The 26,581-nt window shown below is 37.4% G+C and overlaps 2 protein-coding genes across 2 annotated transcripts in view; both read right to left on the bottom strand.

Annotated features, from left to right (window-relative positions):
• The window catches only part of LOC106095022 (echinoderm microtubule-associated protein-like CG42247), a 554,291-nt gene that overhangs the window by 424,388 nt on the left and 103,322 nt on the right, over window positions 1–26,581 (bottom strand). The gene's annotated exons all lie outside the window — the stretch shown is intronic.
• Window positions 237–4,474, bottom strand: LOC131995724 (uncharacterized). The gene is made up of 3 exons (XM_059364675.1): window positions 3,757–4,474; window positions 2,247–3,124; window positions 237–2,048 (listed from the first exon to the last, which is right to left on the bottom strand). Exons 1-3 carry the CDS (start codon window positions 4,472–4,474, stop codon window positions 237–239), a joined length of 3,408 nt encoding a protein of 1,135 aa, XP_059220658.1.

The following is a 26,581-nucleotide window of genomic DNA, read 5'->3' as shown; positions in this document are numbered from 1 at the left end:
AATCCAAATCCAAATCCAAATTTTTTTTTTTTTTTTTTTTTTTTTTTTTTTAGTTTAACATTTTATTATTGAAATTCATAACTTCAAGATACATTTAGCAATTTCTCCTCGCGAAGCTGAGCTTGTTTGCAAGGACGAAAAAAAAAAAAAGTATATAGAATATAAAAAGTTGCATTATTATGTTTGTTAAAAATATTACTAATTAATAAATTAATGAATAATGGTTATGGTTATCTTCATTGCGATGCGATTAGAACCCTTTTGATTTCTTTTTTACGCTTCTTTTGGCTGGTTATGGTGATGATATCCGATGGCATTGCATTCCAGGTATTTGGCAGTTGATAGTTGAGGGCATTTTTTCCGTATTTTGTTCTAATTTTTGGCGTTTTAAATAGTGATTTTGATTTTCTTCTTGTGTTGTATGTGTGGTTAATGGGTTTCAGCAGATTTATATCATCGAACTCATTCATTATCACAGATTTATAAAGATTTGTTACGTTTAAAATGTTATGTTGTTTTAGAAAGTTCGAGACCATTTCTGGTGAAAATTCATAGTGTTGGTTTTGATTTTGTGTATATTGAGTGTTTCTATGTGTTATAGTATTTAAGATATTGCTGTTTTCTTTGTGCGATTTGTTTCTCATTAAGGTTTTTATTAGTCTTTTTTGAGTTTTTTGTATAATTTTAATGTGACTTGAGGTTCCAAAGGCCGTTATGCCGTGTCTGATATGCGATTCACCCAGTGTAAAGTATACTTGTTTAGTTATGGAGAGTGGTGCGCAGTTATTCAAATGGTACAATATATAGGATGTTGAACGAAGTTTATTGTTTAGCAAGTTTATGTGTGTTTTCCAATTGAAGTTTCGGTCAACTGTTACGCCTAAGTATTTATACGTGTCCACAGCTTCAAGAAATTGATCACATTTTCCATTACACATTTCATATGTAGATTTATTGTCATGTAGACAATCGTAGTTATGGAATTTTATTTGTATATTTGAAGATTTTAGATGTGGTTGGCGAATATGCATAACTTTAGATTTGTTTGCATTGATTATCAGACCATTGTCGTGACACCATCTTGATATAACATTGAACTCAGATTGCAAGATTTTTACAGCTTCTGATGGGTCCTTGTGACGCACAACAATGGCTGTATCATCTGCATATGCAAATGCTTCACTGTTTGTCGTGACGTTTATTAATTCATTTGCATATATTAGATACAATATGGGTCCAAGTTTTGAACCCTGCGGTACACCGTAATTGGATTGCATTTCACTGCTATAATTGGCATCAATTTTAACTTTGAACGTTCTTTTATGTAAATATTCATTGAACCACTTTAGGCATTGTCCTCGTATTCCATTTCTTTCCAACACACTTAAAAGGTTTGAATGGGGTAGGGTATCAAATGCTTTACTAAAGTCTATAAACAATACTAAACAGTTCATATTATTATCTAGTTGTTGATTTATATACGACGAGAAATGACCTAACAGTTTATTTATATTTTTGCCTTTTTGGAAACCATACTGTTGTCTGTTGATGATACCATATTTATTCAAAAAACCGTTTAATCTTCTCACTATTACTTCTTCTAGTATTTTTTCAAATAATGGCAGTATTGAAATAGGCCTGTAATTATTATAGTCTGATTTTGTGCCGGATTTGTAAATAGGTCTGACTATTGACGTTTTAAGATCAGACGGAACTATTCCTTCATCAATACTCGAGTTAATAAGTGAGGTTATTACAGGGGTAAGTTTTCTCGCATTGTTTTTTATATCTATAGGCCTTATTCCATCAACTCCTGCTCCTTTGTTGACATTCAGAGTTCTGAGAATGTTGGAAATTTCAGCTTCATCCGTATTTTCAAGAAATATTGTGTTTTGAACAATACGTGGAGTTTGAATTAATGTTTTTATTTCGCATTTGTGGATAATATTATTTACGTTTTCCTTAAATTTAACTGCGAAGTTTTCTGTTATAGTTTTTAGGTCTGCTGATTTAAAGTTTTTCTTTATAACATCGTCTACATTATCAGTCTTTTTTCCAATAATGTCGTTTATAAGGCACCAAGTTCCTCTTATATTGTTTCTATTTTTTTCAAATTCTCTTCTTCTATATTCGTTTTTTGCGTTATTTATGATTACATTTAATTTATTGTTAAAAAATTTGTATTCTTTTTCTTTCTGTGTATTGTTTTTGCTTTTCTTATAGCTTTGGTATAATTTATTTCTCACATCACAGTACTTTATAATTTGATCGTTTAGCCATGGAAAGTCGTTTCTTTGTTTAAGTTTTCTTTTGTTTTGTTTTGATTTATTGTAGATTTCGTGAAATGTTTTGCATACAATTTGATATTTTTCTTCGCAAGTATTATTTTGGTTTAAAACGATGTCCCAGCTTGTGTTGTTTATAAACCAATTTAATTTGCGTTTATCAATGCTAACTTTAACTTTATTTTCTTGGTTTGATTTCTCACAGTGTATATTACTAGAAACATGTTGATCTTTTGTGTTTTTTTTGTTTGTGTATTTAAGGCAACCGAAAATGGCATAGTGATCAGAGAGAATACTTCTAATGACGAAGGCCTGAGCGGTCGTTATTTTGTTTGTTCGGACATACATATGATCAATGCATAATCCATTACCTTTGCCAGCGTCCCTCGTTATTGTGTTCACCTCACATTGTAGTCCATTTGCGGACATCATGTCTCGATACAAAGCAGTTGATTTGTCTTTCTCTTTGGCTATATTAATATTCATATCTCCTACAACCAATAACACTTTTCCTTTATTTATTAAGTTCATGTTTAGTTCAAGTTCGTTTATGAAATCTTTTACATTTAGAGAAGGTGGCCGATATATGGGCATAAGTATAATAGGGATTTTTTCTATACACATCTCAAGGGCTAATGACTCAAAGCTCTTTGTATTTAATAATTTTACGGTAAAGTTTATATCGTTTCGCATGTAAACTGCTATTCCTCCACCTTTATTTTTGCGGTTTAGAAACACACCATTAAAGTTTTGGATTGTGTATAGGCAGTTTTCTTCGTCCATTATGTTGGTTTCAACTAGTATGATTAATTTCACTTTATCTAATATTTTATTTATATCTGTTAAAAAGGCGTTGAAATTTTTTCTTAGAGACCTAATGTTCAGATATATGAAATTCATTTGGTACCTATGTAATTCATTTAATTCATTTATTTCATTAAAGCTGTTTAATGTTTGGGTTTTGCTGTCTTTCATTTTTTTATTTTTTTTTCTATTTTATTAAATTTGGCTGACCAATCCTATGAATGTGGCCGAAGAAAAAGTCACTATCTTTTTGTTTGCTTTTATGTATTTTGATTTTTTGATTATTTAATATTTTAATATATTTTTTAAATCATTTTTTCTACATCCGATTCCGATATAATTTTTAACATTGATTCATTTTCCTGTTTTTTCGCATAAATTTCGCCATCCTTTACCCAGACAAATCTCCAATTCACATCTCTGGCTTTCTTTTTTGCTAACCAAAGCAATCGATTTTTGTGTGCCGTCAATTGATCGTTGACATAGATATATTTATTGTTTTTACCGTCTCCATCATCTTTGTTTATATCTGCTGCTTCTAGTCTATGACCTTTGATGTTGGCCATCAATTCCTTTTTTTTCCTCATTGTGCAGAATTCTACCACGATCTTCTTTTTATTTTTGGTTCGATATACGTTATCTATGTCGCTTTCTTCAATATTCACACTTGCTTTTCCAGCAACTAGTTGAACAATTTCATTTACGTTTATATCTTCGTTTTGTATGTTATTTATTTCTATGTTTTTTCGAATAATTTTTTGTTCCAGTGTATGCATTTTGTTTTCCATGTCATCTATTCTTTTCTCTTTTTCCTTGTTTTGATTTTGTAGTTCAATAACTTTGTCGTTAAGGTTGGTGATGTTTTCATTTATTTGAAGAAGTGTGCCTTGTTGTTGTTGCAATTGCGTAGTTATCGCTGCCAGTTGTGTTGTTATTTGCGACATACTCTTCATCATCATCTGCATTACCTCACTCTCAGCCACTTGCTGGTTAACATTGATGCATTGTTGTTGCAAATTTTCGGTGTTGTTTTGATTTGGCGTACCTGTTGGGGTATTGAAGTTTGCATTGTTTTTAAAGCGTTTGTTTATTTCATCGAATACTTCATCTTCTCCTTCGTTAGTTCTTTTCTGTTTTTGATTGTTTTTGTCTGCTGGAGAGACAACGATATGGTATGAGTTTGTAGAGAGCCTACGTTCTCTGCATTTATGGCACTTCCACATCGCCTTCTTTTGTGCGGTCATTCCTGAATATGATGATTGCTGTATAGAGCAACAAGGGGTAAAATGATAATGCGAATCACAATCACAGCATTTCATATGCTTATCTTTAATTTGTAGTTCGCACTGATTGCAAAGGATAACTTCTTTTTGGGCTGATGCCATTGTAAGATCACACTGTAATTCCTCAAAACTTCAAACGATATTTAAACAAGATCACTTTGATTTTTTGTGCGCAACCGTACTTGACACGTCCTTTCGCAATGAAGATTACAGTAAAACCAAATCCAAATCCAAATCCAAATCCAAATCCAAATCCAAATCCAAATCCAAATCCAAATCCAAATCCAAATCCAAATCCAAATCCAAATCCAAATCCAAATCCAAATCCAAATCCAAATCCAAATCCAAATCCAAATCCAAATCCAAATCCAAATCCAAATCCAAATCCAAATCCAAATCCAAATCCAAATCCAAATCCAAATCCAAATCCAAATCCAAATCCAAATCCAAATCCAAATCCAAATCCAAATCCAAATCCAAATCCAGATCCAAATCCAAATCCAAATCCAAATCCAAATCCAAATCCAAATCCAAATCCAAATCCAAATCCAAATCCAAATCCAAATCCAAATCCAAATCCAAATCCAAATCCAAATCCAAATCCAAATCCAAATCCAAATCCAAATCCAAATCCAAATCCAAATACAAATCCAAATCCAAATCCATATCCAAGTCCAAATCCAAATCCAAATCCAAAATCCAAATCCATATCCAAATCCAAATCCAAATCCAAATCCAAATCCAAATCCAGATCCAAATCCAATTCCAAATCCAATTCCAAATCCAAATCCACATCCAAATCCAAGTCCAAATCCAAATCCAAATAGCTTGACGCGTTCGACCGCAATCGTGATTTCGACAGATGGACGGACGGACATGTCTACATCGACTCAGAATGCCAAGTACCAAAATTTGAGGTGTTACAAACGGAATGACTAGACTACAGATTATAGATGGGTAAAAAAATAGATTGATATATATGTGGGAGCAATACATATAATCGCGGTTTTGAATCGAGCTAATTGACCAATTGAGTTTAATACACTAAAGGGATATTCTTAAATATATTTTGAAGAAATGAAATCGCCAGACTTTTTTCAGACAAATAAGGACCCAGATGTCACACCACTGGTGGACGCGTTTCGATTATTGGTTACATAAAGGGTGATTTTTTTGAGGTTAGGATTTTCATGCATTAGTATTTGACAGATCACGTGGGATTTCAGACATGGTGTCAAAGAGAAAGATGCTCAGTATGCTTTAACATTTCATCATGAATAGACTTACTAACGAGCAACGCTTGCAAATCATTGAATTTTATTACCAAAATCAGTGTTCGGTTCGAAATGTGTTCAAATTTTGACAAATTTTGTTCAGCGATGAGGCTCATTTCTGGTTGAATGGCTACGTAAATAAGCAAAATTGCCGCATTTGGAGTGAAGAGCAACCAGAAGCCGTTCAAGAACTGCCCATGCATCCCGAAAAATGCACTGTTTGGTGTGGTTTGTACGCTGGTGGAATCATTGGACCGTATTTTTTCAAAGATGCTGTTGGACGCAACGTTACGGTGAATGAACACATTTCGAACCGAACACTGATTTTGGTAATAAAATTCAATGATTTGCAAGCGTTGCTCGTTAGTAAGTCTATTCATGATGAAATGTCAAAGCATACTGAGCATCTTTCTCTTTGACACCATGTCTGAAATCCCACGTGATCTGTCAAATACTAATGCATGAAAATCCTAACCTCAAAAAAATCACCCTTTATATAATAATTATATATTTCAACACCATTGTGGATGATATCCGTTCGTCCGACTGGCCCCGTTCACATCACATCGATTGTCTGTAGGCTTCGTCTCTTGGCCAAAAAAATGCTGTGCCCAATTTGAACTTGATGCGACCTGTACTTTGTAACAAACTAACATGGACTGACAGGCGTACAGACACACATACAGATGGACACAACTAAATCGAATCAGTTCTAGTTCTCATCCATCTGGTTGTTACAAACAAATTTTAGAACCCTGTACCCCATGCTTGGTAGAACCTAAGGCTTTTAATTAATCACAGGTTAGGATTACTTTAACTTTTCCAAAATTATAGATTGGAAATATATGTCAAGACCAAGTGAACACCGTATGTGTTCCACATTAGACAAATAAATCTTTCATTATATGCATTTTTTCACATTCCCTATGGGGCAAAGTAATTTTTCACTCATATTGGGCCTCAGTTCTAACTTTATTTTCCTTCGCATCTTTGTGGTAAATGGACCCCCAACGAAAAAAAAGGAAAATAAACATATTTTAATTTTCATTATTTTTGGACATAATGTGTGCTTAACATAACATGTACCCTGTCCGAAACAAAAAAAAAAAAATAGCAACAACCGCTAATAAATACAAGAAAGGAAACGGAAATGTGAACGCTGGGAGGAAAAAAACCTGCCTGCAAAACACAAGGTAGCATATGGAACGGAAACGGAAATTATATTGAGAGATTAGTTGGGGAATAAGCTGCACGATATGGATTGTAGAGAAGATGTGTGTGGGTGAACAACATGAATGTGTGTGTTTAAGCAAACTCTAGAAATTAAATGAACAACAATAGATGTGTGTGCCTCTTCTTACTACAAACTGCCATACCTTGAGTATTATGCATATAAAAAAATATGAGAAAAAGCTGCACATTCCTAAAAGGGAAATCAACAAATTTCGGTCGAGGTTGTTGTGATTTAATTACAGTTTCACATGAAATCCTTTTAGATTTCTCTGTTTTATTTTTTTTTTGTTTTGGTTGGATTTTCATAACAAAATATTAAAAATGAGTGCATATTTCGCCTATCTGGTTCTTTTGTGGCATTTTCATGCTAGAAAATGAAATGAAATAATGAAATATTATTAGCGGATTGACATTATGAAATAAAATTGCGTGCGAAGGCACCAAAAATACCAACCGAATTGAAGTAAATGTGGTGATATTTTAAATTATAATGGCTGTTCGCCCGCAGCGTCGCAAGAGTATTGGATGGCAAACAATTGGGTTTTTGGGACAAATTCGTTACATAAATAAAAACAAAAAAGTAAGAGCATGGTAAGTTCAGCCGGGCCATGGATCCATGGATCGCATTTGTCGAGTTCTCTTTTTAGGCAAACAAAGAATAATGTATAAGAATTGTTATGCTATTGGCGCTATATCGGGTCGGACCATTAATGAATTGAATGTCAAAGGCAATAGCAGAAGTCAATGGGTAATATTCCAGTCCACTCGGATAAGAATTGCGCCTTGTAGGGGTTGAAGAAGCATAATCGGGAGATAGGTTTATATGGGAGCTGTGTCAAGCTATTGATCGATTCAGACCATATTACATACGTATAATGAAGGGCATTGAAGAAGCCGTTGTACAAAATTTCGGCCAAATCGGATAAGAATTGCGACCTCTAGCGGCTCCAGATCCAAGATCGGCCTATATGACAGCTATATCAGGTTATAGACCGATTAGATTGCCCAAAAAGTAATTGCGGATTTTTTAAAAGAAAGAAAATGCATTTTTAATAAAACTTAGAATGAACTTTAATCAAATATACTTTTTTATACCCTCCACCATAAGATGGGGGGTATACTAATTTCGTCATTCTGATTGTAACTACTCGAAATATTCGTCTTAGACCCCATAAAGTATATATATTCTTGATCGTCACGACATTTTATGTCGATCTAGCCATGTCCGTCCGTCTGTCCGTCCGTCCGTCTGTCTGTCGAAAGCACGCTAACTTCCGAAGGAGTAAAGCTAGCCGCTTGAAATTTTGCACAAATACTTCTTATTAGTGTAGGTCGGTTGGTATTGTAAATGGACCATATCGGTTCATGTTTTGATATAGCCTCTAGAGTGCGCAATTCTTATCCGATTGGGATGAAATTTTGCACGACGTGTTTTGCTATGATATCCAACAATTGTGCCAAGTATGGTTCAAATCGGTTCATAACCTGATATAGCTGTCATATAAACCGATCTGGGGACTTGACTTCTTGAGCCTTTTAGAGGGCGCAATTCTTATCCGATTGGAATGAAATTTTGCAAGACGTATTTTATTCTTACTTTCAACAACTGTGTCAAATAAAGTACAAGTCGGTTCATAACCTGATATAGCTGCCATATAAACCGATCTGGGATCATGACTTCTTGAGCCTCTAGAGGTCGCAATTATTATCCGATTTGCCTGATATTTTGTACGACGGATTCTTTCATGACTGTCAACATTCGTATTTATTATGGTCTGAATCGGTCCATAGCCCGATACAGCTCCCATATAAATCGATCTCTCTATTTTACTTTTTGAGCTCACAAAAAGCGCAATTCTTATTCGAATTGGCTGACATTTTACACAGGTCTCCAGGTCTCGCTCTAATAGCAGAGCAAATCTTTTCTTATATCCTTTTTTTTGTCTAAGAAGAGATGCCGGGAAAAGAACTCGACAAATGCGATCCATGGTGGAGGGTATATAAGATTCGGCCCGGCCGAACTTAGCACGCTTTTACTTGTTTTTTATTGAATGCTGCGTCAGAGAGATTCTTTCGTATTCTAGCTGAGTAACGTATATCAGCCATCGTCATCCTGCAGAGTCTTATACCAAATTCAGACATGTCTTCAAAAACCTTTAAACGTATAGGGCTATTGAAAGCGACTTTGAAGTGAACAAATAGTTGTTAGGTGTTGATTTATCCTTCTAAAGTCTATTCCAGGTTTTTGCGCAGTGTGAATATCTGGTCTATGGTGGATTTACCAGTGTGAATATCTGGTCTATGGTGGATTTACCAGGCCTATAGATGCATTGGTAGAGCCCATAAAGTATACATATTCTGAATCGTATCGTCATTCTGAGTCGATCTAGCCATATTGGGCCACATCGGTTCAGATTTGGATATAGCTCCCATATAAACCGATCTCCCGATTTGACTTCTTGAGCTCCTGGAAGGCACAATTTATGTCCGATTTGGCTAAAATTTTGCACATGAACTGTGCCAAGTACGGTCTAAGACTAGAGGTACCGAAATTTTAAATTTTTGTCTGGTTTGGCAGAAATTTACTACGTAAAGTCAAATTTAGCCCTTCGAATGATTTCAGTTCATGTAAATTTTAAGCAGAATCCATTGTGGTGGATTCTCAAAAATTCGGCCCGGCCGAACTAAGAACGTTTTTATTTGTTTAATCTATAGTCCTCCTATACTTTCAACATTATATTTGTTACCATTCACGAATAGGAGTGTTTTCGTATACAATTTATAGTAATAAATGAAGTTGACATTAATAAGTGTACGTGCCTAAGTGTTCTTGTTTCTGTTTCTGCTGTTGTCGTAGTTACCCCATGGATACATATCAGGCTGTAGATTTGTGTATGCTCACCATTATGGTCAGGGAAGAAGAGTAAATGAGATTTGTTTTGCGTGTGTTCATGTTTGGCTTATAAATGATGGCCTTTAGTTTCAAATGTTTTACCCTCCGCCATAGGATGGGGGTATACTAATCTAGTCATTCCGTTTGCAACACATCGAAATATAAATTTCCGAGCCTACAAAGCCTATATTTCGGATCGTCGTAAAATTCTAAGACAGTTGACGATGTCCGTGTGTCTATCCGCCTGTCCGTCCGTCTGTAGTAATCACTCTACAGGCTTCAAAAATTGAGATATTGAGCTGAAATTTGGCACAGATATTTCTTCTTGATGCACGCTGGTTAAGTTCTTGAACGGGCCAAATGGGACCATATTTAGATGCTATCGACCGATCTGCCGATAAGGGGTCTAATGTCCATAAATACTTTCGTTTTTATCCGATTTCGCAGACATTTGTTACAGTGAGTAGCTTAAGACCTCCCGACATCCGACCCAAATATGGTTCAGTATATTTAGATGTAGTTGCTATATTGGCCGATCTGCCGGTCAAGGGTCTAACGCCCATAAAATCAGCATTTGTTAAACCATTTCGCTGAAATTTGAAACAGTGTGTTATTTTAAACCTTTCGACATCCAACCTTAATATGGTTCAGATCGGACTATATTTAGATATAGCTGCCATATAGACCGATCTCCCTGTTATGGGTCTGAAGCCCATAAAAGCTTTATTTTTTAGCCAATTTCGCTGAAATTTGAAACAGTGAGTAGTTTCAGGCCCCCAATATAGGACCAAAATATAGTTCAGATCGGTCTATACATAAATATAGTCGTCATATAGACCGATCTGCCCAATAAAGGGTCTGAAGCCCCTAAAAGCTTTATTTTTATCCGATTTCGCTGAAATTTGAAACAATGAGTAGCTTTAGGCCTCCCGTCATCTACCCTTAATATGGACTAAATCGGACGATATTTAGATAAAGCTGCCATACAGACCGATCTCCTGATTAAGGGTCTGAGGCCCATAAAAGATTTATTTATTGCCCGATTTCGCTGAAATTTGAAACAGTGGGTTAATTTAAGTCTCTCGACATCTGACTTTAATATGGTTCAGGTCAGACTATACTTAGATATAACTGTCATATAGACCGATCTGCCGATAAAGGGTCTGAAGCCCATAAAAGATTTATTTATTGCCCGATTTCGCTGAAATTTGAAACAGTGAGTTGTTTTGAGCCTTCCGATATCCGAGCTTAATAGGATTGAGGTCGGACTATGTTAAATGACTGAAGCACATAAAAGCTTTATTTTTTTTTATCAGATTTCCCTGAAATTTGAAATGTTGTTCGGATCGGACTGTATTTAGATGTAGCTGTCATATAGACCGATATGCTGATTAAGGGTCTGAAGCTCAAAAAAGATTTATTTATTACCCGATTTTTTTGAAATTTAAAATACAAAATTCAACAGTGACTTATATATAGTAGACCACTCAATGTTCGTGAAGAATTTGGGTGTGTAAGTTATTCAATTTTCACCGGATTGCGATGAAAGGGGTTTACATATATACCCGAGGTGGTGGGTATATAAAGTTCCGCCCGGCCGAACTAAAAGCCGTTTTATACAAACCACCGAAGGATGGGGGTATATTCATTTTGTCATTCCGTTTGCAACACATCGAAATATCCATTTCCGACCCTATAAAGTATATATATTCTTGATCAGCGTATATGAGGTACCGGATAACGATCGGGAACGGTTATCTTATTGAGGGCACGATAATCTCCGCACGGACGCCACATATCATCACCTTTTGGAACCATATGAAGAGGACTCGCCCAAGGACTTCTTGATGGTCTGCATATATCAAGTTGCATCATATAATCGAATTCATCTTTCGCAATTTTTAACTTTTCTGGAGATAGTCGTCGTGCTTTCACTGAAATTACTGGTCCATTTGTATCAATATGATGTATAACTGGATGACTAACGGGTGGTAACTTAATACTGGGCGTAGTAACATCAATGAAATCGGAAACAATTGAATTACATTCACCTGGCCCATCAGGAATTACCTTCAACGATAAAGTCGGTTGAAGTGAGCAAAATCCAGATACTTTGAGTTTTGTTGTTGAATCGATTAGTTGATTGTTTTTCATATCCACCAGGAGTCCAAAATGCTTCAAAAAATCTGATCCAATTATTGGCTGTGTTACATCAGCTACAATAAATGACCAGAGAAATCTTCGCCGTAGACCGATATTGCAATTAATAACCCTTGTTCCATAAGTTCGTATTTTCGTGTTGTTCGCTGCATACAAAACAAAAGAATTTGACGCTTTGTTTTTTTCATCGTTTCTGCGAGGTAAAACAGATATGTCGGCACCGGTATCTATAAGGTATCTTAAATTTGATTCTGCATCTTGAATAAAAAGGCGACTTATATGCCGGCCGCACTCATCCGCCACCTTAGATGAGGTGCCTAATTGTTTTCCGTCGAATTGAACGAGCAGGGCGAACGGCATTTTGTCGCTTTCCGTCCAAATTTATAGTGGTACCAACACACAGAAGATGTTGAACGAGAGCGTGAATTACTTCGTGAACGATGTGTGGAATTCCTTTTTTCGTGTTGACCACCTCTGAACGAAAAGGCATCAATTTTCGATAAAAGTTCACTTACTTGCCTTTCCAAAACCATCAAACGGTCTTCATCTTTAGTTGAAACAGCATTGACTACACCAGAAGCATCATACTGGTCATGGATTTTATCTGCCATGATTGCTAACTTGTCTACTCCATCATCGCTTACCGACAGTATGGCTCTTGTTGTTGATGGAAGGCGCTGGATCCACAATGTTTTCAATAACTCTTTTGACACTTTTCCACAGGACAATTCCATCATTTCCCTTAGTAATGCTGAAGGTTTCTTGTCTCCGGTACATACATTTTCCAAAAGTTGTCGAAGGCGTTTTTCCTCAGATTCCATAAATTCATCAAGCAATGCCTTCTTCAAGACTTCGTATTTGTTGACCGCTGGAGGATTTTCCACAATATGGCTTACATGGTTCAAAATACCGCTTTCCATGGACCCAACTAGCGTATGGAACTTCGTTTCGTCGGAAGAAATTCCTGATGTAACAAACTGGGACTCCAATTGTATAAACCATAGCCGCGGATTTTGTCGCCAAAACGGAGGAACTCGAACCGCTACACGGGATAACTCCAATGCATTATTTTCATTTTCAGTAGCCATGCTTGAAAAAAAATAAAATCTGTATATTTTTCGTTCGGGGTCACCAATGTGGAATGGATAGATGTGTTCGTAATAAAAACTAATTCAAACTAAAACTTTATTATACAGAAATGAATTTCTTGTACATTGTCAAAATTATACTAAGCCTATGTGATAAATATTCAGAATAATAAACAAAGTTGTTTTTACGAAATAATAAAATTATTCTAAGGTTACTTTGATAAATATTTAAATTAAGAAACAAAGTTATTTTCACAAAGTGTGCCACCACAAATCTAAGACGATCTAGACATGTCCGTCCGTCTGTCTGTTGAAATCACGCTACAGTCTTCAAAAATAGAGATATTGAGCTGAAACTTCGCACAGACTTTTTTTTGTCCACAAGCAGGTTAAGTTCGAAGATGGGCTAAATCGGACTATATCTTGATATAGCCCCCATATAGACCGATCCGCTGATTTAGGGTCTAAGGCCAATAAAACCCACATTTATTATCCAATTTTGTTGAAATTTAAGACATTGAGTTGTGTTAGGCCCTTCGACATCCTTCGTCAATTTGGCTCAGATCGGTTCAGATTTGGATAGAGCTGCCATATAGACCGATCCTCCAATTTAGGGTCTTAGACCCATAAAAGCCACATTTATTATCCGATTTTGCGGAAATTTGGGACAGTGAGTTGTGCTAGGCCTTTCGACATCCTCCGTCAATATGGCTCAGATCGGTCCAGATTTGGATATAGCTGCCATATAGACCGATCCTCCGATTTAGGGTCTTAGACCCATAAAAGCTACATTTATAATCCGATGTTGCTGAAATTTGGGACAGTGAGTTGTGCTAGTCTTTTCGACATCCTCCGTCAATATAGCCCAGATCGGTCCAGATTTGGATATAGCTGCCATATAGACCAAACTTCCGATTTAGGGTCTTAGGCCCATAAAAGCTACATTTATAATCCGATGTTGACGAAATTTGGGACAGTGAATTGTGCTAAGCCGTTCGACATCCTTCGTCAATATAGTTCAGATCGGTCCAGATTTGGATATAGCTGCCATATACACCGATCCTCCGATTTATGGTCTTAGGCCCATAAAAGCCACATTTATTATCCGATTTTGCTAAAATTGCGGAGAGTGAGTTGCGTTGAGTCCTTTGACATCCTTCGTCAATTTGGCCCAGATCGGTCCAAATTTGGATATAGCTGCCATATAGACCGATCCTCCGATGTAATGTCTTAGGCGTATAAAAGCCGGATTTATTATCCGATTTGCTGAAATTTAGGAAAGTGAGTTGCCTTAGGCCCTTCGACATCCTCTGTCAATATGGCTCAGATCGGTCCAGATTTGGATATAGCTGCCATATAGACCGATCCTCCGATTTAGGGTCTTAGACCCATAAAAGCTACATTTATAATCCGATGTTGCTGAAATTTGGGACAGTGAGTTGTGCTAGTCTTTTCGACATCCTCCGTCAATATAGCCCAGATCGGTCCAGATTTGGATATAGCTGCCATATAGACCAAACTTCCGATTTAGGGTCTTAGGCCCATAAAAGCTACATTTATAATCCAATGTTGACGAAATTTGGGACAGTGAGTTGTGCTAAGCCGTTCGACATCCTTCGTCAATATAGTTCAGATCGGTCCAGATTTGGATATAGCTGCCATATACACCGATCCTCCGATTTATGGTCTTAGGCCCATAAAAGCCACATTTATTATCCGATTTTGCTAAAATTGCGGAGAGTGAGTTGCGTTGAGTCCTTTGACATCCTTCGTCAATTTGGCCCAGATCGGTCCAAATTTGGATATAGCTGCCATATAGACCGATCCTCCGATGTAATGTCTTAGGCGTATAAAAGCCGGATTTATTATCCGATTTTGCTGAAATTTAGGACAGTGAGTTGCCTTAGGCCCTTCGACATCCTCTGTCAATATGGCTCAGATCGATGCAGATTTGGATATAGCTGCCATATAGACCGAGCCTCCAATTTAGGGTCTTAGGCCTATAAAAGCCACATTTATTACCCGATTTTGCTGAAATTTGGGACAGTGAGTTGTGCTAGTACTTTCGACATCCTCCGTCAATATAGCCCAGATCGGTCCAGATTTGGATATAGCTGCCATATAGACCAAACTTCCGATTTAGGGTCTCAGGCCCATAAAAGCTACATTTATAATCCGGTGTTGATGAAATTTGGGACAGTGAGTTGTGCTAAGCCGTTCGACATCCTTCTTCAATATAGCTCAGATCGGTCCAGATTTGGATATAGCTGCCATATAGACCGAACTTCCGATTTAGGGTCTTAGGCGTATAAAAGCCGGATTTATTATCCGATTTTGCTGAAATTTAGGACAGTGAGTTGCCTTAGGCCCTTCGACATCCTCTGTCAATATGGCTCAGATCGATGCAGATTTGGATATAGCTGCCATATAGACCGATCTCTCGATTTAAGGTTTTGAGACCATAAAAGGCGCATTTATTGTCCGATGTCGCCGAAATTTGGGACAGTGAGTTGTGATAAAACTTTCGATATTATATTTCAATTTGGCTCAGATCGGTCCAGATTTGGATATAGCTGCAATATAGACTGATCTCTTGATTTAAGGTTTTGTGGCCATAAAGGGCGCATTTATTGTCCGATTTCGTCGAAATTTGGGACAGTGAGTTGTGTTAGGCTCTTCGACATGTATCTGGAACTTGATCGAAATCGGTCCAGACCGATATCTCGATGAAAAGCCTTGGGCCAATAAAAGGCGCTTTTATAATCCGATTTCACTGAAATTTGACACTGTGACGTATGCTAGGCTTTTCGATGTCCGTGTCGTTTATGGTTCAGAGCGGTTTATTTTTAGATATAGCTACTAAAAAGAGAAAAATTTGGTTTTAGACAGATGAACAATGACTTGTACTTATTAGTATTTGGTCCAAATCGGAACATATTTCTATATATCTGCTAGGGGTCATAAGGCATGCATTTTACCCCGGATTTGGCGAAAGGTGGTTTATATATATACCCGAGGTGGTGGGTATCCAAAGTTCGGCCCAGCCGAACTTAACGCCTTTTTACTTGTTACTTGTTTTGTTTGTTTTGTAATATTATGTCCTAGTGCCAGTGTCCTAGTTATTATCCTTGTTCTGTGGTTGTCGTAAATTTTTTTCTATACATATAAGGCCAAGATTTATAATAAAATGGTTATGTTGCTAACAAATATTGTCATAAATCATTTGCTTGTTAGTTATAACTTATGACATTATTTTTTGGGTCTCATCAGTGCGCGTCACATATCATGAGTTTGCTTGTGTGTGACCTGTTTTGATTTAAATCATGCTACTTTTGGCGGGGTATAGGGATGGTTGAAGGGGGGGATTCTATAAGGTTTTTTTATGGCCTTATCGCACCTTTGTGTGTTGTTTATCCAACACACTTTTCTCTGGCTGGAAAAAAAAGTTTAGTTTAAAGGATATCAAGATTTTCAATAGAAAGGACTATTTTTCAATTCTGCTGTTGCATCTTCTTCCTTTTTCAATGACAATATTATTTAAATGTTTCATTTGTATGTGGTGTGGTTCTGTCATATTTTGTGAATATCTAATCTTTTGTTGACCCTGTTGTCGGAAATCAAGATATATCCTTTCAGCTGCGTATTATTATTTTTTTCTTTTCTTTACGGATTTAATACCTTTTAAGTTTCCTTTTGTTTGTTTAAGCTAAGGATTGTGTTTTGTTAACAACCTTTTTGAAAGGCTTAAGTTGTCATAGGATAACGACAAGGGATATTTAAGACTTGTTATCCTCTTCTAAAGAAGCAAAGTAAGTTGAGGTTTTTTTTTCTCCGAATTCGATAAATTGTAAATTTATGACAAGTTTTGAAACACAGATTTTTTTTCAAAGATATTCTTCATACCAATACAATAAAAGAGTATTTGTCAGCAAATTTTAAACATACATACCTGAATTACGATTTTCCCAATACGATAAAGATAAGCGTGAAATACAAAAAAAAAATTGTTTGTTAAGAACTATTAAATTTTTTTGGAAGGTATAAAGGTCATATAGTGTGTCAAGAAATATATACTAGTCAACCCAGACACGCTTCACGCTTTCCAATACACAAAACACAAATTTTCTAAAATTTGTAATCTTAACTTCAGGGGTTCGTGGTTGCATTTTGGCTTCAAAGGTTTGCGCACAATTTTGCAAAAATGTTACACTCAGAGAAATTTTTTAGTACAATCAACCAAAAAGTTTTGGAACAACTTTTTGGTAGGGAAAAGGGAAAGCAACAATTTTTTTTTTGCAAAACGGCAAAGATTTCATGCTATTTTCATATGTTTAATATCATAAATACTTTCACTTTTTCTTTTAACTTTTTTCAATTTAAAAAATTCAATTTTATCAAATTTTCTACAATAAAACAAAATATCTAGTTAAATCATATTTAAGCTTTTGAACCAAAACTGTATGTCTAAAATTGTCACAAATGTACAAAAATGTGTAGGAAATGTGTTAACTATTGCTTAGAAGCTCAAAAAGTTGAAACTGTTTCCTGCAATGCTAAAAAATGTTATTATAAAATGAGCAAAGAGTATTTGCTGATATCAGAAAACTTATTTCTGTGGGCAAATGACTAAATACTTTCAGAGGTTCATAGGTTCTACTGAGTCTACATTCCTATAATTTTAATGGCTAATCGTAAACCACTCCTCGAATTCGCACTCTACTGATATTTGATCTAAAATTTTTATGTCCTCACTTCTAAATGCCTTTAATTAAACCAAAAATGTATGACCGGGTTAAAGGTCCCATTATTAGCATTGTAAGGAGAGATGGGAGCTCAGATACTTGACTTTATATGGGCAATGTCAGTTGTATTCTATTCCTCAAACCATTTTATTTGATACCAAGATTGACGGCCCTTGAGACACTTGGCCCTAAAAGTTGGATATCAAATTCGTACACTGTTTTCAAATATCAAAACAAGTAAAAAGGCGTTAAGTTCGGCCGGGCCGAACTTTGGATACCCACCACCTTGGGTATATATGTAAACCACCTTTCATCAAAATCCGGTGAAAATTGCATACCTTATGTCTAATGATTATAAATGCCTCTTTTTTGGGGCCAAGACTTTAAATCGAGATATTGGTCTATATGGCAGCTATATGCAAATCTTCATCGATCTAGACCAAATTGCAAAAATATGTGGAGGGGCTTAACTTAACTCTATGTCCCAAAATTCGGCAACATCGGACAATAAATGCGCCTTTTATGGGCCCAGAACTTCAAATCGAGAGATCGGTCTATATGGCAGCTATATCCAAATCTGGACCGATCTGTACCATATTGCAGAAGTATGTCAAGGGGCTTAAACTAACTCACTGCCCCGAATTTCGGCGACATCGGACAATAAATGTGGCTTTTGTGGGCCTAAGATCCTAAATCGGAGGATCGGTCTATATGGAAGCTATATCCAAATTTGGGCCGATCTGGGCCAAATTGACGAAGGATGTCGAAGAGCCTAAGAAAAATCACTGTCCCAAATTTCAGCAAAATCGAATAATAATTGTGGCTTTTATGGGCCGAAGACCCTAAATCGGAGGATCGGTCTATATGGCAGCTATGTCCAAATCTGAACCGATCTAGGTCAAATTGACGAATGATGTTGGAAAGCCTAAGACAATTCACTGTCCCAAATTTCAGCAAAATCGGGTAGTAAATGTGGCTTTTATGGGCCTAAGAACCCAAATCGGAGGATCGGTCTATATGACAGCTATGTCCAAATCTGAACCGATCTAGGCCAAATTGACGAAGGATGTTGGAAAGCCTAACATAACTCACTGTCGCAAATTTCAGCAAAATCTGTTAATAAATGAGGCTTCTATGGGCCTAAGACCCTAAATCGGAGGATCGGTCTATATGGCAGCTATGTCCAAATCTGAACCGATCTAGGCCAAATTGACGAAGGATGTTGGAAAGCCTAACATAACTCACTGTCGCAAATTTCAGCAAAATCTGGTAGTAAATGTGGCTTTTATGGGCCTAAGAACCTAAATCGGAGTATCGGTCTATATGGCAGCTATATCCAAATCTGGACCGATCTGTACCATATTGCAGAAGTATGTCAAGGGGCTTAAACTAACTCACTGCCCAAAATTTCGGCGACATCGAATAATAATTGTGGCTTTTATGGGCCGAAGACCCTAAATCGGAGGATCGGTCTATATGACAGCTATATCCAAATCTAGACCGATCTGATCCAAATTGACAAAGAATGTCGAAGGGCCTAAGACAACTCACTGTCCCAAATTTCAGCAAAATTGGATAATAAATGTGGATTTTATGGGCCTAAGACCCTAAATCGGAGGATCGGTCTATATGACAGCTATATCCAAATCTGAACTGATCTGAGCCAAATTGGGGAAGGTTGTTTAAGGGTCTAAGACAACTCACTGTCCCAAATTTAAGCAAAATCGGATAATAAATGTGGCTTTTATAGGCCTAAGACCCTAAATCGGCGGATTGGTCTATATGGGGGCTATATCTAGATATAGTCCGATATAGCCCATCTTCGAACTTCACCTGCTTATGGACAAAAAAAGAATCTGTATAAAGTTTCAGCTCAATATCTCAATTTTTGAAGACTGTAGCGTGATTTCAACAGACAGACGGACAGACGGACGGACATGTCTAGATCGTCTTAGATTTTTACGATGATCAAGAATATATATACTTTATAGGGTCGGAAATGGATATTTCGATGTGTTGCAAACGGAATGACAAAATGAATATACCCCCATCCTTCGGTGGTGGGTATAAAAATTTAACCCCTTACTGTAATAATTAGATTGCATTTCCATGGAGCCCTTTTTGGGGTTAAGGCTCTCTAAAAGATGAATCTATATTTTAATGCTTGGTTGATACCATATTTCTAAGTCCCTCGCAATTGCGTGCTGCCTTGTCATGATCGATGGTTTTACAGGCTAGGATGACCCCAGGCATATGACGCCATATTTGTATGTCAGATTCACTATGCCTTCCATTTGAGACACCATATGGTTTTAATCACGCCTTTCGTTGCATTACCTTTAACAACCTCAAAGCGGACACGTACTTTAGGGTTTTGTTCGTGAAAAGCCGACCTACCACACATCCCGTTTTATCATTACAGAATCATTATTCACTGCGAACATTTCAAGATTGAGGTCGAACGCGTAAAGCAAGCTGCTTGAAATTTTGCACAGATACTATGTATCGATGTAGGTCGTTGGAGATTGCAAATCCGTCCATCTGTCGAAATTACGACAGGGGTCGAACGCGTGAAGCTAGCCGCTTGCAATTTTACACGGATACTTAGTATCGATGTAGGTCATTGGAGATTGTAAATGGGCCATATCGGTTCAGATTTAGATATAATTCCCATATAAACCGATCACCCGATTTGACTTCTTGAGCCCCTGGAAGCCGCACTTTTTGTCCAATTTGGGTAAAATTTTTCACGTAGTGATTTGTTATGACTTCCAACCAGTGTGTCAACTACGGTCCAAATCGGCCTATATCATGATATATCTCCCACATAAACCGATCTCACTATTTGACTTCTTGAGCCCCTGTAAGCCGCAATTTTGGGGCGATTTGGCGGAAATTTTGCATGTAGTGTTCTGTTATGACTTTCAACAGCTGTTTTAAGTATGGTTCAAATCTCAAAAAGTTTGGTATGCAGAATAAAAGTATGCCCTTCAACTAAATTTAGTTTGTTGAAGTTCCATTGCAGAATATTGTCCTGCAAGCATATTGTTTAATGCTTTCTATTCAAAGAATAGCATAGAAAACAAGTAAAAGCGTGCTAAGTTCGGCCGGGCCGAATCTTATATACCCTCCACCATGGATCGCATTTGTCGAGTTCTTTTCCCGGCATCTCTTCTTAGGAAAAAAAAAGGATATAAGAAAAGATTTGCTCTGCTATTAGAGCGATATTAAGATATGGTCCGATTTGGACCACAATTAAATTATATTTATGCTGGAGACCTGTGTAAAATGTCAGCCAATTCAAATAGGAATTGCGCCCTTTGTGGGCTCAAGAAGTAAAATAGAGAGATCGATTTATATGGGAGCTGTATCGGGCTATAGACCGATTCAGACCATAATAAACACGTATGTTTATGGTCATGAGAGAATCCGTCGTACAAAATTTCAGGCAAATCGGATAATAATTGCGACCTCTAGAGGCTCAAGAAGTCAAGATTCCAGATCGGTTTATATGGCAGCTACATCAGGTTATGGACCGATTTGACCCATACTTAGCACAGTTGTTGGATATTATAACAAAACACGTCGTGCGAAATTTCATTCTAATCGGATAAGAATTGCGCACTCTAAAGCCTCAAGAAGTCAAGACCCAAGATCGGTTTATATGACAGCTATACCAGGTAATGGCCCGAATTGAACCATACTTAGCACAGTTGTTAGAAGTGATACTAAAACACTATGTGCAAAATTTTAGTCTAGTCGGATGAGAATTGCGCCCTCTAGAGGCTCAAGAAGTCAAGACCCAATATCGGTTAATATGGCAGCTATATCAGGTTATAGACCGATTTGAACCACACTTGGCACAGTTATTGGATATCGTAGCAAAACAATTCGGACAAAATTTCATTCAAATCGGATAAGTATTTCGCACTCTAGAGGCTCCAGAAGTCAAGGCCCAAGATCGGTTTATATGGCAGGTATATCAGGCTATGGACCGATGTGAACCATACTTGGCACAGTTATTGGATATCGTAGCAAAACACGTCGTGCAAAATTTCATTTAAATCGGATAAGAATTGCGCACTCTAGAGGCTCCAGAAGTCAAGACCCAAGATCGGTTTATATGGCAGGTATATCAGGTTATGGACCGATGTGAACAATGCTTGGCACAGATGTTGGATATAATAACAAAACACGTCGTGCAAAATTTCATCCCAATTGGGTAAGAATTGCTCACTCTAGAGGCTCAATAAGTCAAGACCCAAGATCGGTTTATATGACAGCTATATAAGGTTATGGACCGATTTGAACCATACTTGGCACACTTATTGGATATTATAACAAAACACGTCGTGCAAAATTTCATTCCAATCGGATAGGAACTGCGCACTCTAGAGGCTCAAGAAGTGACGACCCAAGATCGGTTTATATGGCAGCTATATCAGGTTATGGACCGATTTGAACCATACTTGATACAATTGTTGGATATCATAACGAAACACGTCGTGCAAAATTTCATCCCAATCGGATAAGAATTGCGCACTCTAGAGGCTCAAGATTTCAAGACCCAAGATCGGTTTATATGGCAGCTATATCAAAACATAGACCGATATGGCCCATTTACAATACCAACCGACCTACACTGATAAGAAGTATTTGTGCAAAATTTCAAGCGGCTAGCTTTACTCCTTCGGAAGTTAGCGTGCTTTCGACAGACAGACGGACGGACGGACGGACAGACGGACGGACATGGCTAGATAGACATAAAATTTCACGACGATCAAGAATATATATGCTTTATAGGGTCTCAGACGAATATTTCGAGTAGTTAAAATCAGAATGACGAAATTAGTATACCACCCATCTTATGGTGGAGGGTATAAAAAAACATTTAAAAGTCAGCAAATAAGCTTAGTTTGTATAAATTTTTAGCAGAATCCATGGTGGTGGGTTCCCAATATTCGGCCCGGCCGAACATAGCACAATTTTACTTGTTAATTTTAGACTTACGGTTTATTGCGTAAAACTCCTATAAATATGATTTTTAACGATTCTGATCTACAACAGTGATGCTCATCTTATTTTCTTTTTCTTTCAGTCGTTGTTGAGACAGCAACGAATGAATATGCACAGTGTGGGGTATACGCTGTGGTACAGGGTAGTATAGTTTTGTGCATTTGTTTTCTACGCTAAGAAAGAGACGAGATAGAGCCATTGATAAGTATACCCATCGGCTTAGAAACACTTCCTGATTCGTTTTAGCCACGTCCGTCCCTCTGTCTCTGCATGCCCTTTTGTACAATAATTAAGATACAGGTCGCATTTGTTGTCCGATTGCCATGAAATTTTGCACAAGCCTCTTTTTTCTCCAAGGCCGAAAGCTATTGATTTTGAAAAAAATCGGATCGGATTTAGATATAGCTCCCATATATATCTTTCATCCGTTATGGTCTTATAAGGCTGTAGTCGCTACAATGTTGGTCCAATCTTGACAAAATTTTACACGACATGTTTTATTTGACGTCCCAATATGTGTGCAGAATTTCATAAGAAACGGTTCTCCCGATTTTCACTTTTAAAGTCATTGCTAACGCATCTATCCACCGATGTCCTCAAAATTTTACACAACGATTTTTCTATGACTCCCACAAAATTTGCGGATTTTGCTCTATTTAAAATTTAATCAAAGTTGATGTGGACGGCTTCGCTCGACTTTAGCCCTTACTTGTTATACCTTCCATCATAGGATGGGGGTATACTACAATCATTTCGTCATTCTGTTTGTAACTCCTCGAAATATTCCTCTGATACCCCATTAAGTATATATATTCTTGATAGTCATGTCATTTTAAGTCGATCTAACCATGTCCTTCCGTCCAAAGGAGTAAATTAATGCGCTTGAAATTTTGCTTGAATACTTTTCATTAGTGCAGATCGTTTGGGATTGTAAATGGGCCATATCGGTGCATGTTTTGATATAGTTGCCATATAAACCGATCATCGATCTTGACTTCTTGGGTCACTAGAGGGCGCAATTCTTATACGATTTGGATGAAATTTTGCGTGAGGTGTTTTGTCATGATTTCCAACAACTATGCTTAGTATGCTTTAAATCGGTTCATAACCTGATATAGCTGCCATATAAACCGATCTTGGGTCTTGACTTCTTGAGCCTCTGCAGTGCGCAATTCTTTTCCGATTGGAATGAAATTTTGCACGACGTGTTTTGTTATTAGATCCAACAACTGTGCCAAGTATGGTTCAAATCGGTTAATAATCTGATATATCTGCCATATAAACCGATCTGGGATCTTGACTTTTTGTGCCTCTAAAGGTCGCAATTATTATTCGATTTGGCTGAAATTTTGTACAACGACTTCTCTCATGACCTTCAACATACGTGTCAACTATGGTCTGAATTGGTATTTAGCCTCATAAAGCTCTCATATAATCCGATCTCCCTTGTTTACTTATTGAGCCCCTAGGGGCGCAATTGGCTGAAATTTTGAACAACGACTTCTACTATAGTCTTTAACATTCAGTTCGATTATAATCCGAATCGGACGATAGCTGGATATTATAGCTCCAATATCATTGCAATTATTTCCTTTTAACATATGTTTGCCTAAAAAGAGATACCGGGAAAAGAACTCGACAAATGCGATCCATGGTGGAGGGTATATAACAATCGCCCCGGCCGAACTTAGCACGCTTTTACTTGTTATACCCTCCACCATAGGATGGGGGGTATACTAATTTCGTCATTCTGTTTGTAACTACTCGAAATATTCGTCTGAGACCCCATAAAGTATATATATTCTTGATCGTCGCGACATTTTATGTCGATCTAGCCATGTCCGTCCGTCTGTCCATCCGTCCGTCAGTCCGTCCGTCCGACCGTCCGTCCGTCCGTCTGTCTGTCGAAAGCACGCTAACTTCCGAAGGAGTAAAGCTAGCCGCTTGAAATTTTGCACAAATACTTCTTATTAATGTAGGTCGGTTGGTATTGTAAATGAGCCATATCGGTCCATGTTTTGATATAGCTGCCATATAAACCGATCTTGGATCTTGACTTCTTGAGCCTCTAGAGCCTCTAGAGTGCGCAATTCTTATCTGATTGGGATGAAATTTTGCACGACGTGTTTTGTTATGATATACAACAACTATGCCAAGTACGGTTCAAATCGGTCCATAACCTGATATAGCTGCCATATAAACCGATCTGGGGTCTTGACTTCTTGAGCCTCTAGAGGACGCAATTATTATCCGATTTGGCTGAAATTTTGCATGACGTGTTTTGTTATGACTTTCAACAACCTTGCTAAGAATAATTCAAATCAGTTCATAACCTGATATAGCTGCCATATAAACCGATATGGGGTCTTGACTTCTTGAGAGGTGGCAATTATTATCCGATTTGCCTGAAATTTTTTACGACGGATCCTTTCATGACCATCCTTTCATGTTTATTATGGTCTGAATCGGTCTATAGCCCGATACAGCTCCCATATAAATCGATCACTCTATTTTACTTCTTGAGCCCCCAAAGGGCGCAATTCTTTTTCGAATTGGCAGACATTTTAAACAGGTCTCCAACATATAATTTAATTGTGGTCAAACCGGACCATATCTTGATATCGCTCTAATAGGAGAGCAAATCTTCTCCTATATCCTTTTTATATCCACCACCGACGGATGGGGGTATAGTCATTTTGTCATTCCGTTTGCAACACATCGAAATATCCATTTCCGACCCTATAAAGTAAATATGTTCTTGATCAGCGTAAAAATCTAAGACGATCTAGACATGTCCGTCCGTCTGTCCGTCTGTCTGTTAAAATCACGCTACAGTCTTTAAAAATAGAGATATTGAGCTGAAATTTTGCACAGATTCTTTTTTTTTTTTCATAAGCAGGTTAAGTTCGCAGATGGGCTATATCGGACTATATCTTGATATAGCCCCCATAGAGACCGATCCGCCGATTTAGGGTCTTAGGCCCATAAAAGCCACATTTATTATCCGATTTTGCTGAAATTTGGGGCAGTGAGTTGTGCTAGGCCCTTCGGCATCCTTCGTCAATTCGGCTAAGATCGGTTCAGATTTGGATATAGGTGCGATATAGTCCGATCCTCCGATTTAGGGTCGTAGGCCCACAAAAGCCACATTTATTATCCGATTTTGATGAAATTCGGGACAGTGAATTGTGTAAGGCCCTTCGACATCCTTCGTTAATTTGGCGCAGATCGGTCCAGATTTGGATATAGCTGCCATATAGACCGATCTCTCGATTTAAGGTTTTGGGCCCATAAAAGAGGCATTTATTGTCCGATTTCGCCGAAATTTGGGACAGTGCTTTGTGTTAGGCTCTTCGACGTTTTTATGCAACTTCGCCCAAATCGGTCCAGATTTGGATACAGCTGACATGTAGACCGATATCTCGATTTAAAGTCTTGGCCCCATAAAAGGCGCATTTATAATCCGATTTCACTGAAATTTGACACAGTGACTTATGTTAGGGTTTTCGACATCCGTGTCGTATATAGTTCAGATCGGTTTATTTTTAGATATAGCTAGTGTACTTATTAGTATTTGGTCCAAATCGGAACATATATAGATATTACTGATATGGGACATAAGGTATGAAATTTTCACCGAATTTTTATGAAAGGTGGTTTACATATATACCCGAGGTGGTGGGTATCGGGCACGGCCGAACTTAACGCCTTTTTACTTGTTTTGCCTAAAAAGAGATACCGGGAAAAGAACTCGACAAATGCGATCTATGGTGGAGGGTGTATAACAATCGCCCCGGCCGAAC

This window comes from Stomoxys calcitrans, chromosome 1, assembly GCF_963082655.1.
Source record: "Stomoxys calcitrans chromosome 1, idStoCalc2.1, whole genome shotgun sequence".
Classification (NCBI taxonomy): Eukaryota; Metazoa; Arthropoda; class Insecta; order Diptera; family Muscidae; genus Stomoxys; species Stomoxys calcitrans.
Note: the sequence above shows the minus strand (reverse complement) of the source record. Positions and strands in the feature narration are given on the sequence as shown.

What these genes read in the sequence shown, in the direction of transcription:
- LOC131995724 (XM_059364675.1), bottom strand. Translation starts at nt 4,474, where the DNA reads ATGGCATCAGCCCAAAAAGAAGTTATCCTTTGCAATCAGTGCGAACTA. An exon ending in ACTAGTTGCTGGAAAAGCAA is followed by an intron (nt 3,125 to 3,756) that starts GTGTGAATATTG and finishes CCTTTTTAACAG; the next exon opens with ATATAAATAAAATATTAGAT. An exon ending in AAATTATAAAGTACTGTGAT is followed by an intron (nt 2,049 to 2,246) that starts GTGAGAAATAAA and finishes ATTGGAAAAAAG; the next exon opens with ACTGATAATGTAGACGATGT.